The sequence below is a fragment of the Puma concolor genome, chromosome B4 (assembly GCF_028749965.1).
Source record: "Puma concolor isolate L17-30 chromosome B4, mPumCon1.1.hap2, whole genome shotgun sequence".
NCBI lineage: Eukaryota > Metazoa > Chordata > Mammalia > Carnivora > Felidae > Puma > Puma concolor.
Genome location: NC_141673.1, coordinates 88908252 through 88925638, shown reverse-complemented (window position 1 = coordinate 88925638; position 17387 = coordinate 88908252). Strand labels below are relative to the sequence as shown.

The following is a 17387-nucleotide window of genomic DNA, read 5'->3' as shown; positions in this document are numbered from 1 at the left end:
TCGTATAGTAACTGTTGGAGAAATTGAACCCTTAGAAGCAATGCTCATTGTAATGAAATTTTATTTGATACTCAGTTACACATGCTTGTCATTTTTATGTTCTTTCAAATAAACTGGATAAATTTATTGTTTATTCTACTTTAGCTCTTATTATCCTGAAAGAGTATTACATTCTTCCTTATTTCTGTTTGCCTTAAAACACTTTCTTTTACCTTTGGAGAAAATTGTTATTTACAAAAAAAAAAAAAGAAAAAAGATTCCTACTCAGACTTCTTAAATTGCTCTGAGTAACTTTATTCCTTTTAGGTATGAAATTGAAGGCTGTGAAGTCATTTGGGCCATTAAAGACAAAGCCATTGGGAATACTTTCTTCGATGCAGGTGCAGCTGAATTCTTGACTTCAAAGCTCATTGCTGAAAAACCAGAGGCTAAAATTGCACATAAAAGAACCAGATATACAACTGAAGGTAAGTATAGCATCTATTCATTAATTCACAGATGAAACTGTTTCTTAGCTGTATAGAAAAAGGCTATAAGAACATGGAGTAAAAATACTACAGTTGAGAGACAGATACATAGATAATATTTATTTCCTGTCTCCATACACAAGATTTAGACTTTCAAGGATTTTTTTTTTTTTTCAAAGTTTATTTATTTTGAGAGGGAGAGAGCACGGATGGGGCAGGGGCAGAGAGAAATAGGGAAGGAGAGAGAGAGAAAGGGAATCCCAAACAGGCTCTGGCTGTGAGTGCAGAGCCCAGTGCAGGACTCAAGCCCACAAACCCTGAGATTATGACCTGAGATAGAACCAAAAGTTGGATGCCTAACCAACTGAGCCATCTAGGAGCTCCTATCCAGGACTTTTTTTTTTTAATGAAAACTGTGTATAATTAAGACTGGAAATTTAAAGTGAATTAAATAAACCAGCCCATCTGCATCTTTGCAAACAGGTGGTACAACTGGACAGCACCTTCGGTAATTTTACAAAAAAAAAAAAAAAAAAAATGCAATGAGTTAAAAAGGAAATACAAACCTAGATTTTTATTTAAGAGGCTTTTTAAAATTTTTAACTTTTGGCTTATAAAATTCAAAAAATTCTGTAAGTGTTGAGGGTGCTAAAAGTTGGCAAAATGTTTAAAAACTGCTGGCTAATTGTTTAATTGAATTATAACTCACATATATTAGTTTCAGATGTACAATAGTGATTCAGTATTTTTATACATTATGACATGATCACCTCTGTAGGTTTAGTTACCGTTTGTCACTGTACCAAGTTATTACAGTATTGACTATATTTCCTATGGTGTACTTTATATCCCCATGACTTATAACTGGAAGTTCATACTTCTTAATCCTGTTCACCTGTTTATCCTGTGCACCAGTTCCCTCCCCTGTGGCAACCACCAGTTTATTCTCTATATCGGAGTCTGCTTCTGCTGTGTTTTGAGGTTTTTTTTTTTAATTATTTTTCTAGCTTAACTTGCCTGCATTTATTGTAAAATTTTTATTGAAGTATAATTAACATACAGTGTTCTATTATTTTCAGGTATACAGTAAAATGATTCAACAATTCTATACATTACTCTGCTCATCATGATAAGTACACTCTTAATCCCCCTTGTTCCACACACACATCCCTTCACCCACCTCCCCTCTGGCAACCCCCCGTTCTCAGTTTTTGAGTGGGTTTTTTTGAGTCTCCTTTTTCTTTGTTTCCTAAATTCTACGTATGAGTGAAATCATACGGTACTTGTCCTTCTCTGAGTTATTTCACTTAGCAGAATCTCCTCTAGGTCCATCCATGTTGCAGATGGTAAGATCTCATTCTTTTTCCTGGTGGAGTAATATTCCATTGTGTGTATGTGTGTGTACACATACACATGCACACCACATCTTCTTTATCCATAAGTCTGTCAGTGGACACTTGAGTTGATTCTTTATCTTGGTTGTAAATTATGCAAGTTCACATAGGGGAACATCTTTTTGAATTAGTGTTTTCATTTCCTTTGTGTAAATTCCCAGTACTGGAGTTACCAGATCATGTGGTAATTCTGATAATTTTTTGAGGAACCTCCATACTGTTTTTCATAGTGGCTGTACCAATTTGGATTCCCACCAACCGTACACGAGGTATCTTGTTTCTCTACATCCTTGCCAACACTTGTAATTTCTTGCTTTTTGATTCTAGCCATTCTGGCAGGTGTAAGGTGATCTATCTCATTGTAGTTTTGATTTGTACTTCTCTGACTAGTGATTTTGAACACTTTTTTATGTCCTTGTTAGCCATCTGTATGTCTTTGGAAAAATGTTCAGGTCCTCAGCCTGTTTTTTATTTTGGTTGTGTTACCAAGTTGTAGGAGTTCTTTATACATTTTGGATATCAACCTTTTATCAGATCTCACCCTTCATATTGACCATGTATTTAGTATGGTTTATATTCAACACTTGATTGAAAAATTACCTGTTCTATAGCTCTATATCACAAAATATTAAAACAATACTGATAAGTTAGTTTATGCTATATATGAGAATCATGACATTGCCTAAAAGCTTGAGAACACAAGTATACTTCTTTGCCTGGAAGTTTTTATATCATTTGAATTTTGAATGGAGTTTTATCTTTTCAGGAAGAAAAAAGGAAGCACAAACCAAAGGTAGTGCTGGCAATATGGGCAGTGCCTTGGGACCTGATTGGCATGAAGGCTTGAATCTTAAAGGAACAAAAGAGGTACGTGTTCATACACTAATTAAACATGTGTAGATGGAATTTTAAATTCTTGAACCATTCGTTGAAGACTGGTTACAAATATAGTCCAACAACTGCTAGGTCACTTAAAATCCATAGTGCTAGGATAGAACCAATAGCAGCTGGCCCAGTTCCTTACCTTAAGAGATAAGTGGATATTTAATTCATCAAAAACTGACTGTTCAGAGTAGCCAAAATGAACAAATCAGGAGACTATAGAATGCTGGAGAGGATGTGGAGAAACGGGAACCCTCTTGCACTGTTGGTGGGAATGCAAACTGGTGTAGCCGCTCTGGAAAAGTGTGGAGGTTCCTCAAAAAATTAAAAATACACCTACCCTATGACCCAGCAGTAGCACTGCTAGGAATTTACCCAAGGGATACAGGAGTACTGATGCATAGGGGCACTTGTACCCCAATGTTTATAGCAGTAGTCTCAACAGTAGCCGAATTATGGAAAGAGTCTAAAATGTCCATCAACTGATGAATGGATAAAGAAATTGTGGTTTATATACACAATGGAGTACTACGTGGCAATGAGAAAGAACAAAATATGGCCCTTTGTAGCAACGTGGATGGAACTGGAGAGTGTTACGCTAAGTGAAGTAAGCCATACAGAGAAAGACAGATACCATGTTTTCACTCTTATGTGGATCCTGAGAAACTTAACAGAAACCCATGGGGGAGGGGAAGGAAAAAAAAAAAAAAGGTTAGAGTGGGAGAGAGCCAAAGCATAAGAGACTCTTAAAAACTGAAAATAAACTGAGGGTTGATGGGGGGTGGGAGGGAGGGGAGGGTGAGTGATGAGTACTGAAGAGGTCCTCTTTTGGGATGAGCACTGGGTATTGTATGGAAACCAATGTGACAATAAATTTCACATATTAAAAACAAACAAACAGTTGCCCTTCTTTTTAATTCTCCAGGCACAGAGATTTCTACAGTGAATATACCTGTCCTATTTTAAATTAATCTTTTCTTAAAGGTCACCTCCTATGCATTATAATATTTTACAGGTTATTTGATAAATTCTAAATACACATTTAATACCTTAATTGGATAAGATGATTTGCTTTTACTCATTTTATTTATTAGGTATTTGTTTTTAAATAATTGCTAAAAGGCTATGATATGTAAATAAGAAGCATACACAGAGTTCTTACTACTTTGTATGATTTCAGCCTCAGGTAGTTTGGAGAGGAGCTGGCTTCATGTTATACCTCATTTTTGTGATAGAAATTATGCAAAATCAGTTCTTCTTCACCTTCAGATTCTAAGTTTAGTAGTATTTTTAAACTGAGCAGCAGTTTGGTTCAGTGAACATTATCTCCTACATACTTGGTACTTTACTAAGGTTCTGGGATATAATAGTAAATCAACATAGATCTGCCCTCAAGAGGGTTTTATAGTTCTCTAACAGTTGAAATTTTTAGAAAATATATTTGTAATTATCAGTGAGGCTTATCTTAAAAAGCATTCCTTGGTGTTACCTGTCAGTGCAACTACTTGTTCTCTTAAGTTCTAAATGGATTTCTTCTTACTGCCTTCACAAACAGAAATCGAGATTATATGGGGGCATCCAGTGTGTTTTCATTTATATTTTCCATATGTTTCTACAAGTGTATTGAAATTTTTTTTTTTATCAGTAACCCAAATCAGTCTTTTGAGAAGTATTATTTATGGTAACCATTGTTTCTTTTAGTTTTCTCGTAAGATTCACATTGAAACTATGTGTGAAGTAAAGAAAATCTACCTTCAGGAAGAATTTAGAATTTCGAGGAAAAAGTCCTTGCCTTTTCCGAGAGACCATCATAATCAGCCAGTCACAACTGATAAAGGTAAGTAATTAAGAATAAATGTAATAACCAGTAATTTAAAAGGAGGAAACTTAAACATAAAAAATAAACATGAGGGGCATCTGGATGGCTCAATCCATTAAGTGTGTGACTTCAGCTCAGGTCATGATCTCACAGTTTGTGAGTTCGAGCCCCACTTCAGGCTCTGTGCTGACATCTCAGAGCCTGGAGCCCACTTTGGATTCAGTGTCTCCCTCTCTCTCTGCCCCTCCTCCACTCATGCTGTGTCTCTCCTTCAAAAATAAACTTAAAAAAAAAAGTAAACATGAAATCATTACTTAATGTAAGTCATTTCCTTTTCACTACTTAATCTTCAAGTTTCCTAATAATTGATATAGTGAGCATCACATTTTACATGGCATTCATGGTGTTTTGCCCACCACAACTCTGTGAGTCAAATGGAATACCTTGCAGATCAAAAAGAAACTAAAAAAACCTTTATGCTTTCAGAGATGAAGTGACTTCCCCCAAATCAGATTGAAAATCTGTAATTTGGGACTAATTCCTGTTCCACATCTCCTGTGAGACCTACCACTATTTGAAGAAATACACTCAAACTAGTGTGTAATATTCCATTGTTTTGAATTCTTTGAATTTTTCCACGGGAAGAGTTAATGTTAATGTAGTTGGGCTAAACTCTCTAGAGTATATAATGTATTAATATTTTTAGATAAATAATTTATAAAGTGATTATCAATTTAAATTTACTTTGTTAGAAAAGGTCTAGGTCTAAATTTGAAGGGAAAATGTTTAGAATGCTGTAATGTTATAAGTATACCCAAAACAAGGAGATAATGTTGATTGTATTATAATTGTTTTAGTAAATGTGCCTTATAAGTTATTAAGCAGTGTTGTTTTAAAGTACTCTCCTGCCGTTTTCTTTCACCCTTTATTTTAGGTATTATAGTCACATAATGCTATGGATAACTTGTGGTGATTATATTGGAGAATAAAGGTTTTGTTTATTTTGTTTTGTTTTAGAGGTATGGCCTGTATATGTGGAATTGACCAGTGAAAAGATATACGGCTGTGATTTCATTGTCAGTGCTACAGGAGTTACACCAAATATAGAACCTTTTCTCTGTGGCAACAATGTAAGGTGAAGTTTTTTTTGTTTTTTTTTCGTCCTGCTGTGAATATTTTTATATTTTTTTTAATGTTTATTTATTTTTGAGCGAGACAGAGAAAGAGTATGAGCAGAGGGAGGGGCAGAAAGAAAAGGAGACAGAATCCAGGGGAGGCTCCAGGCTCTGAACAAGCTGTCAGCACACAGCCTGACACGGGGCTCAAACTCACAAACTGTGAGATCATGACCTGAGCTAAAGTCGGATGCTTAACCGACTGAGCCACCCAGGTGCCTCATGCTGTGAATATTTTTAAAGTACTGTATGAAATTTAACTTTCAAGCATAAATAACTGTTCCTTGCTTTAGTGTAAAACTGTAACTTATGGAAGGTGAAAACAATTTAGATCATATTCATGTTTGGATTTGCAGTATTTCTTATTGCATAAAGTCCTTAAGCAGCTAACATCCCAGCATAAATGTCATCATTGATGGGACATAATGCACAGTTCATTTGTCTAAAGGTTGGTAAGAGACTGACACCTATGGATTCTTACAAGTGATTCTTTTGGAGAAATGCCAAAATGCTAAATGCCTTTTAGCATTTTAAGCTCACAAAACTGGAATATTGTAATTATGAGTGGGGTAGTCACGGTTACTGAGTGTTCCTGATGTTGAAAGTCTAAAAATTTTTGAGTTGGTCTGTCTTAGTAGCATTTTGATCCCCTGGAAATTGAGCTGAGTTATCTAAACTTACAGCTATTATTTACTTTCTCATTAAAGATCAGCATACCAAGGTGTACAAATGTGACTTGTTCTTTTACTTTAGAATGACAAAGCCATCTTTCACTTTTCTTCCCATGTGTTCTCATAAGGAACATTGTTTAGTTTGATCTAGGCGAAGATGGTGGCCTGAAAGTGGATGATCACATGCACACGTCTCTCTCTGATATCTATGCTGCAGGTGACATCTGCACTGCGTCATGGCAGCCCAGCCCAGTGTGGCAGCAGGTAAGCCAGCATCCAGGATCACATCTTCGTATCAGAGATTCCATCTGACGGTAAAGGAGTTGCTACCAGCAAATCTAAATACCTGGTTTTCCAACTTTTTTTACTTTAAGAAGCGGTCATAGAGTTTTTTGTGACAATTAAAGAATTTTCCCTTTTGGTAAGTTATTATATAGTGATGGAACAGTAGTTTATCAGCCGTGTCCAGTGGAACTTTATGCGATGACAGAAATGTTCTGTACCTTTGCAGTGTCCAGTCAGGTAGTCACTAACTACGTATCTCTATTGAGCACTTGAGTTTAAATAGCTACATGTGTCTAGTGTCTGCCAGACTGGACAGCACAGCTTTAGATTAATAATTACTGAGGTATAAACCATGTAGATAAATGATGACCCTATTCTGTCCCTGTGAGAACTGTGACTGAAAAAATTTCCTATAGTAAACAGCCTTCCTCAGCTGAACACCTCCATTGAACTGGGCATAGACTTCCTCCTAATGGTGGAGGAGAAATCCTTGAGGAAGATACTCAGACCGTGGTCATAGGTGAGGTGGTCTCAGGGGGAGGAGAGACACAGTAGATGTTACAGATAAAAGACCCAGGCAACACTCCGTGTGAGACCAGCTCCACAGGTAGGGATATTACTCCTTCAGATCAACCACGGAGTGTGAAGTAGCAGAAGAGCTAGATGTATTTTAAGAGGCAGCTTCATTACTTTGTGTGTTTTTACCTACAGCAGAGCTGACAATCATATAAAAGTGCTTTTAGCCTAGGGGCGCCTGGGTGGTATAGTCAGTTAAGCGTCAGACTCAGCTCAGGTCATGATCTCACGGTTCATGAGTTTTTAGCCCTGCATCAGGCTCTGTGCTGACAGCTGGGAGCCTGGAGCCTGCTTTGGATTTTGTGTCTCCCTCTCTGTCTGCACACCCTCCACTCATGCTTTGTCTCTGTCTGTCCTCAAAAAATAAATGTTAAAAAAAAATTTTTTTAATTTTTTTTTTTAAAAAGAGTGCTAGCTTGTTTTCAGTTTTCTCTGTAATCATTCTCTTTCACTTCTGTGACAGATCTGTCATAAACTCTGAGTTTGTGGGATTTTTTTAACGCTTTTAAACCGTTCAGGATAAATTACATCCTTAATGGGTGTCATAAACTCTGGTATAGTCCGTGCCCAAAAATGACAAGTGTCTCTTGAGTGAATCTAATAGACCCTGTCTCAGTAAATAATAAGTACACTAAAATTTGTTTTACACAGTCCGAGACACAGACTGAAGGGACTTTGAAGCTGGTATACATTGTTTATGTTTATAGAGGAGACTGAATTAAAAAAAAAATCTATCAGAAATGATTGTGGTATTAGTTTTGCACACAAAAGGACATTACTAATTGCTTAGTGTAGGCTAGCTTATTTAAATCTCTTAATAGCCATTGAATAGGTGGTATACATTTTTGTTTCAGGTGAAGAAACTGAGGCTCAGTTAAATATGTAGAAGAGTTGGTATTTAAATCTCTTGACTTCCAAGGCCAGTGTTCTATGCAGGATCACTGATAACCTAAGGGAAGAATTTAAAATGAATTCCCAGCATTGGTTGCTGAAATCTGGTAACATTTCTTGAGGCTGTTAGGACAGCAACTAATATATCGATCTGCCTGACCACTGAGGTTTTATTGCATGAGAAGCCTTAACTATATAGCACCAAAATCTAAGGATTAGGAAAAGGAATGAATTTTTCAGTGATCATTTCTCATCTCTATTTATGCTGATGATAAACTTACTCTGTGAGAGGAGACCAGTTAATTAGTATTATTCTTCCCTGGTGTACCCTGAAATGTTTTAGTTGTATACAGAGTTGGTATCATCCTTTAATTTTAGAATTCTCAAATAGCAGTATCAGTTTTGGTTAGTGTGGAATGGTGATTGCTTCTATGGCAAAGACAATCCAACTGGTCATCTGGCTAGCTAGATCTAACCAGTCTCAAGGACTCTCGATATTGAAGCCCTTTAAGCAATTTTGTAAGGTTAAGGTGCTAGCATTTTTTAAGTATGGACAATGAACATTATATCTCATAACATTTTTTTATTTCAGATGAGGCTGTGGACCCAGGCTAGACAGATGGGGTGGTACGCAGCCAAGTGCATGGCCGCAGCTACTTTAGGACAATCTACTGACATGGACTTCAGCTTTGAACTTTTTGCTCACGTAACAAAATTCTTTAACTATAAGGTAAGATAAACAAAGTAGTGCCTTTTTCTGCTTGTTAGCCTTTAATTATGTAATTTTATCATTTAAGTAAATACATGGTTTTAGTCATTTTACAAAAAAATGACATCTCATTTCTTGCAAATCAGTACCTGGTATTACTGCTGGTCTTAATTCCTTCCTAATCACCACCTACCTTCCTACGATACTATTTTATAGTTAAAGGTGGGGGTGGGGGGCATCTCTTCTAGACTTACTCCCTGTTGGTGCATTTCTGCATTTCATTTGAGATCCATCCTTGCCTTGTAAGGGGAACTAATAGCTGTCATGCTCAAGAATGAACCAGGTACTCTGCCATACTTATTTTACTCTGCGGCAAGTTTTTTCTTGATAATTTACTGATAAAAGATTAAATCAGGACTCTAGGCTAATGTAGTCCAGATCCTGCATATTTGCTAATTCACTAGATATTTTTAATGTTCATATATAGATTGTGTGTTAGTGTCATCTGCATAATAAATGCAGTGCTATTCTAGCATAACACAGTGTAACTACATACCGTGTTTCCTTTTTGTACTTTATCCCTGCGTTTAGGTTGTATTGCTGGGAAAATACAATGCACAGGGCTTAGGTTCAGATCATGAATTAATGCTGAGATGTACCAAAGGACAAGAATACGTCAAAGTCGTCATGCAGAATGGGCGCATGATGGGAGCTGTCTTAATTGGTGAAACTGATTTAGAAGAAACATTTGAAAACTTAATTTTAAATCAGATGGATCTTTCATCATATGGAGAAGATCTGCTAGATCCCAATATTGATTTAGAAGATTATTTTGATTAATAAAAGCATTTCAAGAGCTACTTAATGTTCCAAATAATACAAAGTCACAATAAGGTAAAATTTAATAGAAGTGATAATGATTTCAGTGGCAAAGTTTTGAAATATATTTTTTCTAACTTAAAACCTAGCACTTAATGTAAATTTAAGTTATTCATTTCTAATTTAGCTTTGGGGCAGATTCAGCTAGGTTGTGATCTACTTAGCCAACAACTTGGCCTGGTACACCAGAATCATTCTGATTGAAATGTTAGGGCTGTGGTTTCAAGAGGCTTATAGTTTGGTTTTACTTCTAGAAATGTAGCAATAGCTTACTTACTAATATCATTTGTATTGATACTTTATTCCTTTTGCATTTGGATTCCACAGCTGTTAAGAGCTGAAATCACCCCCTTTGTAATAAGCCTATATAAAATATTCCACATGATAACACTGCTATCAACAGTTAGTTATGTAAAAATAATACGAGTTTATGTGAACTTTAGTTTACATTTTTCTCATTTTATACTGTCAATTTTTATAAACCTTCAATATTAATGAAATTGTCTTAAACTACAAAATAATGGTGTATATTGGTGTATATGTACATAAAATGTTTTCTTGGAAAATTCGGAAACACTCTTTTCTTAGATTGCTGAAGCATGTTTGCAGACTTTTGGAAGTTACCTGAATTGTTTTCTTTCCTCTTTATCAGCTCCTTTAGAATGATACGTTTGAAGTGATTCAGTCTACAAACAAAAACAAACACTTTGGTAAAAACTCAGCTGTTGCATTTTCTCTTCAGATTAATAGTCCCCTGGGTCCTTCTATATTGGTTAGCTCTTAAGTGTCAGTGGCCTAGTTTTTTTGTCTTCAAATATCTACTCAAGGGGCGCCTGGGTGGCGCAGTCGGTTAAGCGTCCGACTTCAGCCAGGTCACGATCTCACGGTCCGTGAGTTCGAGCCCCGCATCGGGCTCTGGGCTGATGGCTCAGAGCCTGGAGCCTGTTTCACATTCTGTGTCTCCCTCTCTCTCTGCCCCTCCCCCATTCATGCTCTGTCTCTCTCTGTCCCAAAAAATAAACGTTGAAAAAAAAAAAAATATCTACTCAAATATGAGCCCTATCTTGAAGGGGTATGTTGTCTGAGAAACCCTAAATCTATGGACACAGTGGTACACAGCATGGTTTCACAGATTGGTTCCACCTTTGCTGCGCAGGCAGATTTCTCAACCAGTGTTGATCACAGCCGGTATTGTGAACAAGTCCTCTGCCTACTTCAGGATCTTGATTAGATCTCTGCAGTATGCTGTTAGATGTTTCATCTTTCACATGCTGTAATGAAATAGGCAACTGGGATTTGGGAATTACAAGGACAGGCTATTCTAGTTATTAAACTGGCTTAAAATGAGTCCTCAACATGAGCCACCCTAAACACTGATTTGTTAATTTGTTCTGAACTAAAATTAGGGTATTCCTCAAGTCTGTCACTAAACTGTTATAGTCTCTGTAAGACATTGTTGAATTTACAGAGATGTAAAGAAAAGAACCTGGTTACCAGAAGGCCTTTGGATATGCTCTAGGAACCAGAGTGTCTGCCAGACATGATTGAGAGATACTTAGAATCAGTGTATTGTTCATATTTACCTGATTTGTGCTCATTACACAATATTCTGGAAACTGTGGCTTCCTAGGTACACTGTTTAGAGACAAGAATGTCCTCATCATCAGATATTCCTAATTATTGATTCTAGTACCCTGATTTATATATCAGACTCTTGTTAACTGGTGAGTATAGCACAGCATAAGAAACTCAGAAGTTTCTCTGGCTGCAAATTTAAGACCATAGTTACCTTCACCCACCAGGTGTCAGAACTCTGTGAGGGGGAACTGGTTAGTCCAGCTCTTCAGATACAACAAACATGCAGGAAGAAAAAAAGTTCAACTACAGCACCCAAACACTGCTATGTATATTAGTGTCTTATGAGTGATTAGCCATTACCTGGTTCAAAAATAATTCACTCTTTTGCATGGAATTTCTCTTTCCAATCAGCCACTATAAACTCTTAGAGATTAGCCTTTTCTTAAATAGCATTTCTAGTCAGAGGGATTTAAACTTTTTCCTTCATTTCTTAAAAATTTAACATGCCCTTAGTACAGCAATATAGATCCATACACATACCACTTATCCTTTTATCCTTTTCTTATTTTACTGTTTTAAAACTGTGTTACTTTTGAATCTAGAAAATGCTGTTCACAGCTTGCTTAATCTTTTAAATCCATTTTGGGATCTAGTATTGCCCCCATGTAGTCCTAGCTATGAAGATTTAAAAACAATGAACTAGGGAGTGTTCCAGTCCAAGATGGCAACATAGGAAGATCCTGAACTGGGCGCACCAAATCTACACCTGTTTATAGGCAATTCCTCTTGAAGAACTGAGGACTGACTGAACAGCTTCTGTACAATAAAAGATACACCACACGGAGAACAGCAAGAGAGACAGACATGGTAATCCACAGTACCCACCCCTGATGCTGCAAACTGTAGTAGGGAGGATAGTAATGAGGTACCAGGAGCAGATTCATCTACCCTGGGCCACAGAAAATAAAAGCCCTAGCTTAAAAGAGCAACTAGAATATAAAGTAGCCCTTGAACCCTGCTAAACGGGAGGGGAGCTGCTGCAACTCTCTCTGGGTTGGAAGGTCTAATATGTGCCACAGCTTATGCACCCTCCCACAACCTTGACAGCATAGATGGGAGCAGGGTCCAGGTGTCCTAACCAGCCTGCCACCTCAGTAAGCCCTGACACCAGCCCCAGCTGTCCCACCAAGGCAGCCCCATGGTGGTGCACACCAGGAAGCCCTGGTCGGCGCTCACTATAGCTCCACCTATCTCACCACACTGAGGCAGGCACAAAGCACACTGGAACACTTCAGACCTGCACCACTGTGGTTTCAGACAGCTTTTCAGCACACCCCAGCTGATGCCTTTTTTCAGCTCCAGCTGCCCTGCCAGGACACCCACACTTGAGCTTCCTTGCAGGGCACCCTCCATACACAGAACCCTAGAGTGACCCCAGCCTATGCCTATTTCAGCTATAATTGTCCAAGTTGTCCCCTTTACAAAGCACCCAGTGACGTGCCCAGCCAGCAACCCACCTCAGCTCCAACTGCCCCCATCAAAGTACCTTCTGCACATCCCAGAACACCCCAGCTTACACCCACTTAGATTTCAGCCATCCTGTCAGGGTGCCCTCTGCACGGAGAACCCCAGGACTACCCATGGCTTGCGCCCACTTCAGCATTTGCTTTCCTGCCAGGGCACCCCATGCCAAGAGCCTCAGGACCCACCCCCAGCCCACACGCACTTAATCTACCACTTTTCTACCAGGGCAGCCCCAGCAGGGGGTACACTGCAACCCCCATCCCATGCCAGACAGCAAAAGTCACCAGATATATACAGTCTACACAGAGGACAACCACACATAAAGACCATTCCTTCAAGTTTAGGAGGAGTAGCTCTTCTGCCTAATTCATAGAAACAAACACAAAGTTAGGCAAAATGAGACAGGAATGTGCTCTAAATGAAAGAACAAGACAAAACCTCAGAAAAAGAAATTAATGAAATCAAGATAAGCAATATGCTTGAAGAATTTAAAGTAATCATAAAGATGTTCACTGGACTACAGATAAGAGTGGGAGAACTCCATGAGAACTTTAACAAAGAACTGGAAAATAAAAACCAGAGTTGAAGAATACAACTGAAATGAAAACTACATTAGAGGGAATCAAAAGTAGATTAACGATGCAGAAGAATAATCTGGAAGATGGGGTAATGGAAAGCAGCCAAACTGAACAGCAAAGATAAAGATTTATTTTTTTTTCTTAAGTAAAATCTATGCCCAGCGTGAGGCTTGAACTCACAACTCTTTGATCGAGTCGCATGTTCTACCTACTGAACTAGTCAGCTGTCCCCCTCCTGCCACCCGCCCCAAATAAAGAATTTTTAAAAATGAGGCTAGGTTGGGGCGCCTGGGTGGCGCAGTTGGTTAAGCGTCCGACTTCAGCCAGGTCACGATCTCGCGGTCCGTGAGTTCGAGCCCCGCGTCGGGCTCTGGGCTGATGGCTCAGAGCCTGGAGCCTGTTTCCGATTCTGTGTCTCCCTCTCTCTCTGCCCCTCGCCCGTTCATGCTCTCTCTCTGTCCCAAAAATAAATAAACGAAAAAAAAAAAAATGAGGATAGGTTAAGGGATCTGTTGACAACATCTAGTGAACAAACATTCATATTATAAGGACTCCAGAAGGAGAGAAAGGGGCAGAAATTTATTTGAAGAAATAATAGCTGGAAACTTCCCAACCTAGGGAAAGAACTAGACATCCAGATTCAGGAAGCATTTTAGAGCCCCCCCCCCCCCCCAAGATGAACTCAAGGTCCACACCACAACACATAATTAAAATGTCAAAGGCTAAAGAGAGAATTGTAATAGTAAGAAAGAAGGAAACCCCTTAAAAGCTCTCAGCTGATTTTTCAGCAGAAACTTTGCAGGCCAGAAGAGTGGCATTATACAAAGTGCTGAACAGAAAAAAACAAAAATAAAAAACCCTACAATCAAGAATACCTGACAAGATTATCATTCGGAATTCAAGGAGAGAGAGTTCCCATACAAAAGGTAAAGGAATTCATCACCACTAAACTGGCCTTCCAAGAATGAGAAAGGGACTTCTTTAAATGGAAAAGGAAAAAACATATTAGACATAAGGAAACTATATATAAAAAGATGTAAAACTGGCAATATAAACATAAACCATGGAGAGGGGAGTGAAAAGGAAGTTCTTTTCGAATGTGTTATAAATGCCCATGAATTCAGTATAGACTGCTTTATATTTAGGATGCTCTTTATGAACCTCATGCTAACCACAAACCCAAAACCAAATTAGGTTAAAAGAAAAAAAGAAAAAAAAAAGGAAAAAGTACAGTATATGGGATATAGTCAGTGGTATTTTAACAGTGTTGCATGGGGACAGATGGTAGCTACATTTGTGATGGGCACAGCATAACAGAGTTGCTGAATCATTATGTTGTACTTGTAATATTGTGTCAACTACACTCAAAGTGAAAAGGGGTGCCTGAGTGGCTCAGTAGGTTAAATTAAGTGTCTTGATTTTGGCTCAGGTCCTCATCTCACAGTTCATGAGTTTGAGCCCTGCTTTGGGCTCCTCTCTCCCCCTCCCTCACTCTCTGTCCCTCCCCTACTCATTCTCTCTCTCTCTCTCTCTCTCTGTCAAAATAAATATTAAAAAAAAAAAAAAAGAAAGAAAGAAAGAAATGAAATGAGGGGTTCCTGAGCAGCTCAGTTGGTTAAGGGTCCAACTTCAGCTCAGATCATGATTTCATGGTTCGTGAGTTCGAGTCCTGTGTCCGGCTCTGTGCTGACAGCTCAGAGCCTGGACCCTGTTTCAGATTCTCTGTCTACCTCTCTCTCTGCACCTCCCCCCTCACACTCTGTCTCAAAAATAAACATTAAAAACAATTTTTTTTAATGAAAAAGAAAAGAGAAAGCCAAATATAACACTACAGAAAGTCAGCAATCACAAGGAAAGCTAGGAACAGAGAAAAGCTACAGAAACACCCAGAAAACAATCAACAGAATGACAGTAAGTATACAGCTATTAATAATTGCTTTAAGTGTAAATGGTCTAGGGGCGCCTGGGTGGCTCAGTCGGTTAAGCGGCCTAAGCGGCCGACTTCAGCTCAGGTCATGATCTCTCAGTCCATGAGTTCGAGCCCCGCGTCGGGCTCTGTGCTGAGAGCCTGGAGCCTGTTTCAGATTCTATGTCTCCCTCTCTCTGACCCTCCCCTGTTCATGCTCTGTCTCTCCCTGTCTCAAAAATAAATAAAACATTAAAAAAATTTTTTTTTTTAAATGTAAATGGTCTAAATGTTCCACTCAAAAGACATAGGATGGTGGAATGGATTAAAAAATCAAGACTCATCTATCTGTTGCCCAAGAGACTTGCTTTGGGCCTAAAGACACATACAGACTGAAAGTGAAGGGATGGAAAAACTTATTAGGCAAATGAAAGCAAAAAGAAAAGCCAGAGTAGCAGTTAAAATAAACTTTATTTTTTTTTTAAATTTTTTTTTTTTCAACGTTTATTTATTTTTGGGACAGAGAGAGACAGAGCATGAACAGGGGAGGGGCAGAGAGAGAGGGAGACACAGAATCGGAAACAGGCTCCAGGCTCTGAGCCATCGGCCCAGAGCCTGATGCAGGGCTCGAACTCACGGACCGCGAGATCGTGACCTGGTTGAAGTCGGACGCTTAACCAACTGCGCCACCCAGGCGCCCCTAAAATAAACTTTAAAACAGACTGTAACAAGAGTCAAAGAAGGGCATCACATAATAAAGGTACCTATCCTATCTATGCACCCAACATACGAATCTAGATACATAAGGCAAACATAAGCAGACAAAGGGAAAAATTAATGGTAATGTAGTAATGGTAGGGAACTTTAACTCTCCACTTACATCAATGGATAGATCATAAAGGCAGAAAGTCAACAAGGACATTGTCTTTGAACAACACGTTAGACTAGATGCACACAATAGACACATACAGAACATTCCATCCAAAAGAGCAGTGAATACACATGCTTTCAAGTGCACATGGAGCATTCTCTAGAACAGATAGCATTAGGGGACAAAATAAGTCTAAATAAATTTAAGAAGACTGCATCTTTTCTGAACACAACAGTATGAAACTAGAAGTCAATCTAAAGAAAAAAAAAAATATACACGTGGAGGGTAAACAACATGCCACTACACAAAAAATACATGGAGACAAAGGGAAACAGAAACACAATGGTTCAAAATCTTTGGGACACAGCAAAAGCTGTGCTAAGAAATTTATAGCAATAGAAGCCTACCTCAAACAACAAGAAATTTAACCTTACGCCCAAGGGAACTAGAAAAAGAACAAAACCGAAGATAAGTAGAAGGAAGGATATAATGAAGATAAAAGCAGAAGTAAATGAAACAGAGTTTAAGAGAAACAAAGATCAAGGAAACCAAGAACTGGTATTTAGAAAAGATAAATGAAATTGATAAACCTTTACCCAGACTCATTGAGAAAAAATAAGACAGGACCCAAATAAAATCAGAAATGAAAGAGAAGTAACAACTGACACCATAGAAATACAAAAGCTTGTAAGAGTATTATGAAAAATTATATGCCAACAATTGAAGAACCTAGAATAAATAGGTAAATTCCTAGAAACCTATAATTTTCCAAAACTGAATCAGGGAAAATGGAAGTCTGAACAGACCAATTACTAGGAACAATACAGAAGTGATAATCCAAAAACTACCAATAAAGGTCCAAGATCACATGCATTCATAGGTAAATTCTACCCAACACTTAAAAAAGAGTTAATGCTAATCATAATATTACCATAAACTTAGTGGCTTAAAAAAACACAAATTTATTATCTTGCATTTCTATAGGTTAGAAGTCTGACATGGGTCTCCCTAGATTAAAATCAAGGTGTCAGCAGGGATGGATTTCTTTTGGAGGCTCTAGGGAAGAATCTGTTTCCTTGTCCTTTCCAGTTTCTAAAGTTAATTCTCCTCAAACTATACCAAAAAAATAAAGAGAAAGGAAAGCTTTTAAATACATTCCATGAGGCCAGAGTTACCTTGATA

At 38.1% G+C, this 17387-nt stretch overlaps 2 protein-coding genes and 1 long non-coding RNA gene across 17 annotated transcripts in view; 2 read left to right on the top strand and 1 right to left on the bottom strand.

The window, feature by feature from the left end:
* The window catches only part of LOC112867629 (tRNA ligase complex-associated NAD(P)H dehydrogenase PYROXD1), a 28244-nt gene extending 17775 nt beyond the window's left edge, over positions 1-10469 (top strand). Inside the window, exons 6-12 of the mRNA XM_025930625.2 lie at positions 307-467; positions 2628-2728; positions 4445-4580; positions 5580-5692; positions 6550-6672; positions 8753-8890; positions 9461-10469. Coding sequence (XP_025786410.1) covers positions 307-467; positions 2628-2728; positions 4445-4580; positions 5580-5692; positions 6550-6672; positions 8753-8890; positions 9461-9709 — 1021 coding nt within the window. The 3' untranslated portion in view covers positions 9710-10469. The remainder of the gene's footprint in view (positions 1-306; positions 468-2627; positions 2729-4444; positions 4581-5579; positions 5693-6549; positions 6673-8752; positions 8891-9460) is intronic.
* LOC112867626 (uncharacterized) overlaps positions 1-17387 on the bottom strand; it is a 173095-nt gene that overhangs the window by 7233 nt on the left and 148475 nt on the right. For 4 of the 15 annotated variants that reach the window (XR_015253757.1, XR_015253756.1, XR_015253755.1 and 1 more), the window contains exons 3-4: positions 10373-10434; positions 7950-8218 (exon numbers count right to left, since the gene is read on the bottom strand). The exons of 1 other annotated variant lie outside the window; for it this stretch is intronic. Coding sequence is in view for 7 of the 14 variants with exons in the window: in XM_086713927.1 (XP_086570053.1) it covers positions 8208-8218; positions 10373-10434 (73 nt within the window). In the remaining 7 variants the exon portion in view is untranslated. Of the gene's footprint in view, positions 1-41; positions 462-7949; positions 8219-10372; positions 10435-11331; positions 11384-17387 lie in introns of those variants that run through there. 10 more of the 15 variants (XR_015253760.1, XM_086713928.1, XM_086713922.1 and 7 more) reach the window with 7 other exon arrangements.
* On the top strand, positions 10791-14964 carry LOC147579285 (uncharacterized). Its single transcript, XR_015253763.1, has 2 exons — positions 10791-13706; positions 13928-14964. It is a non-coding gene; the product is annotated as an uncharacterized LOC147579285 (long non-coding RNA).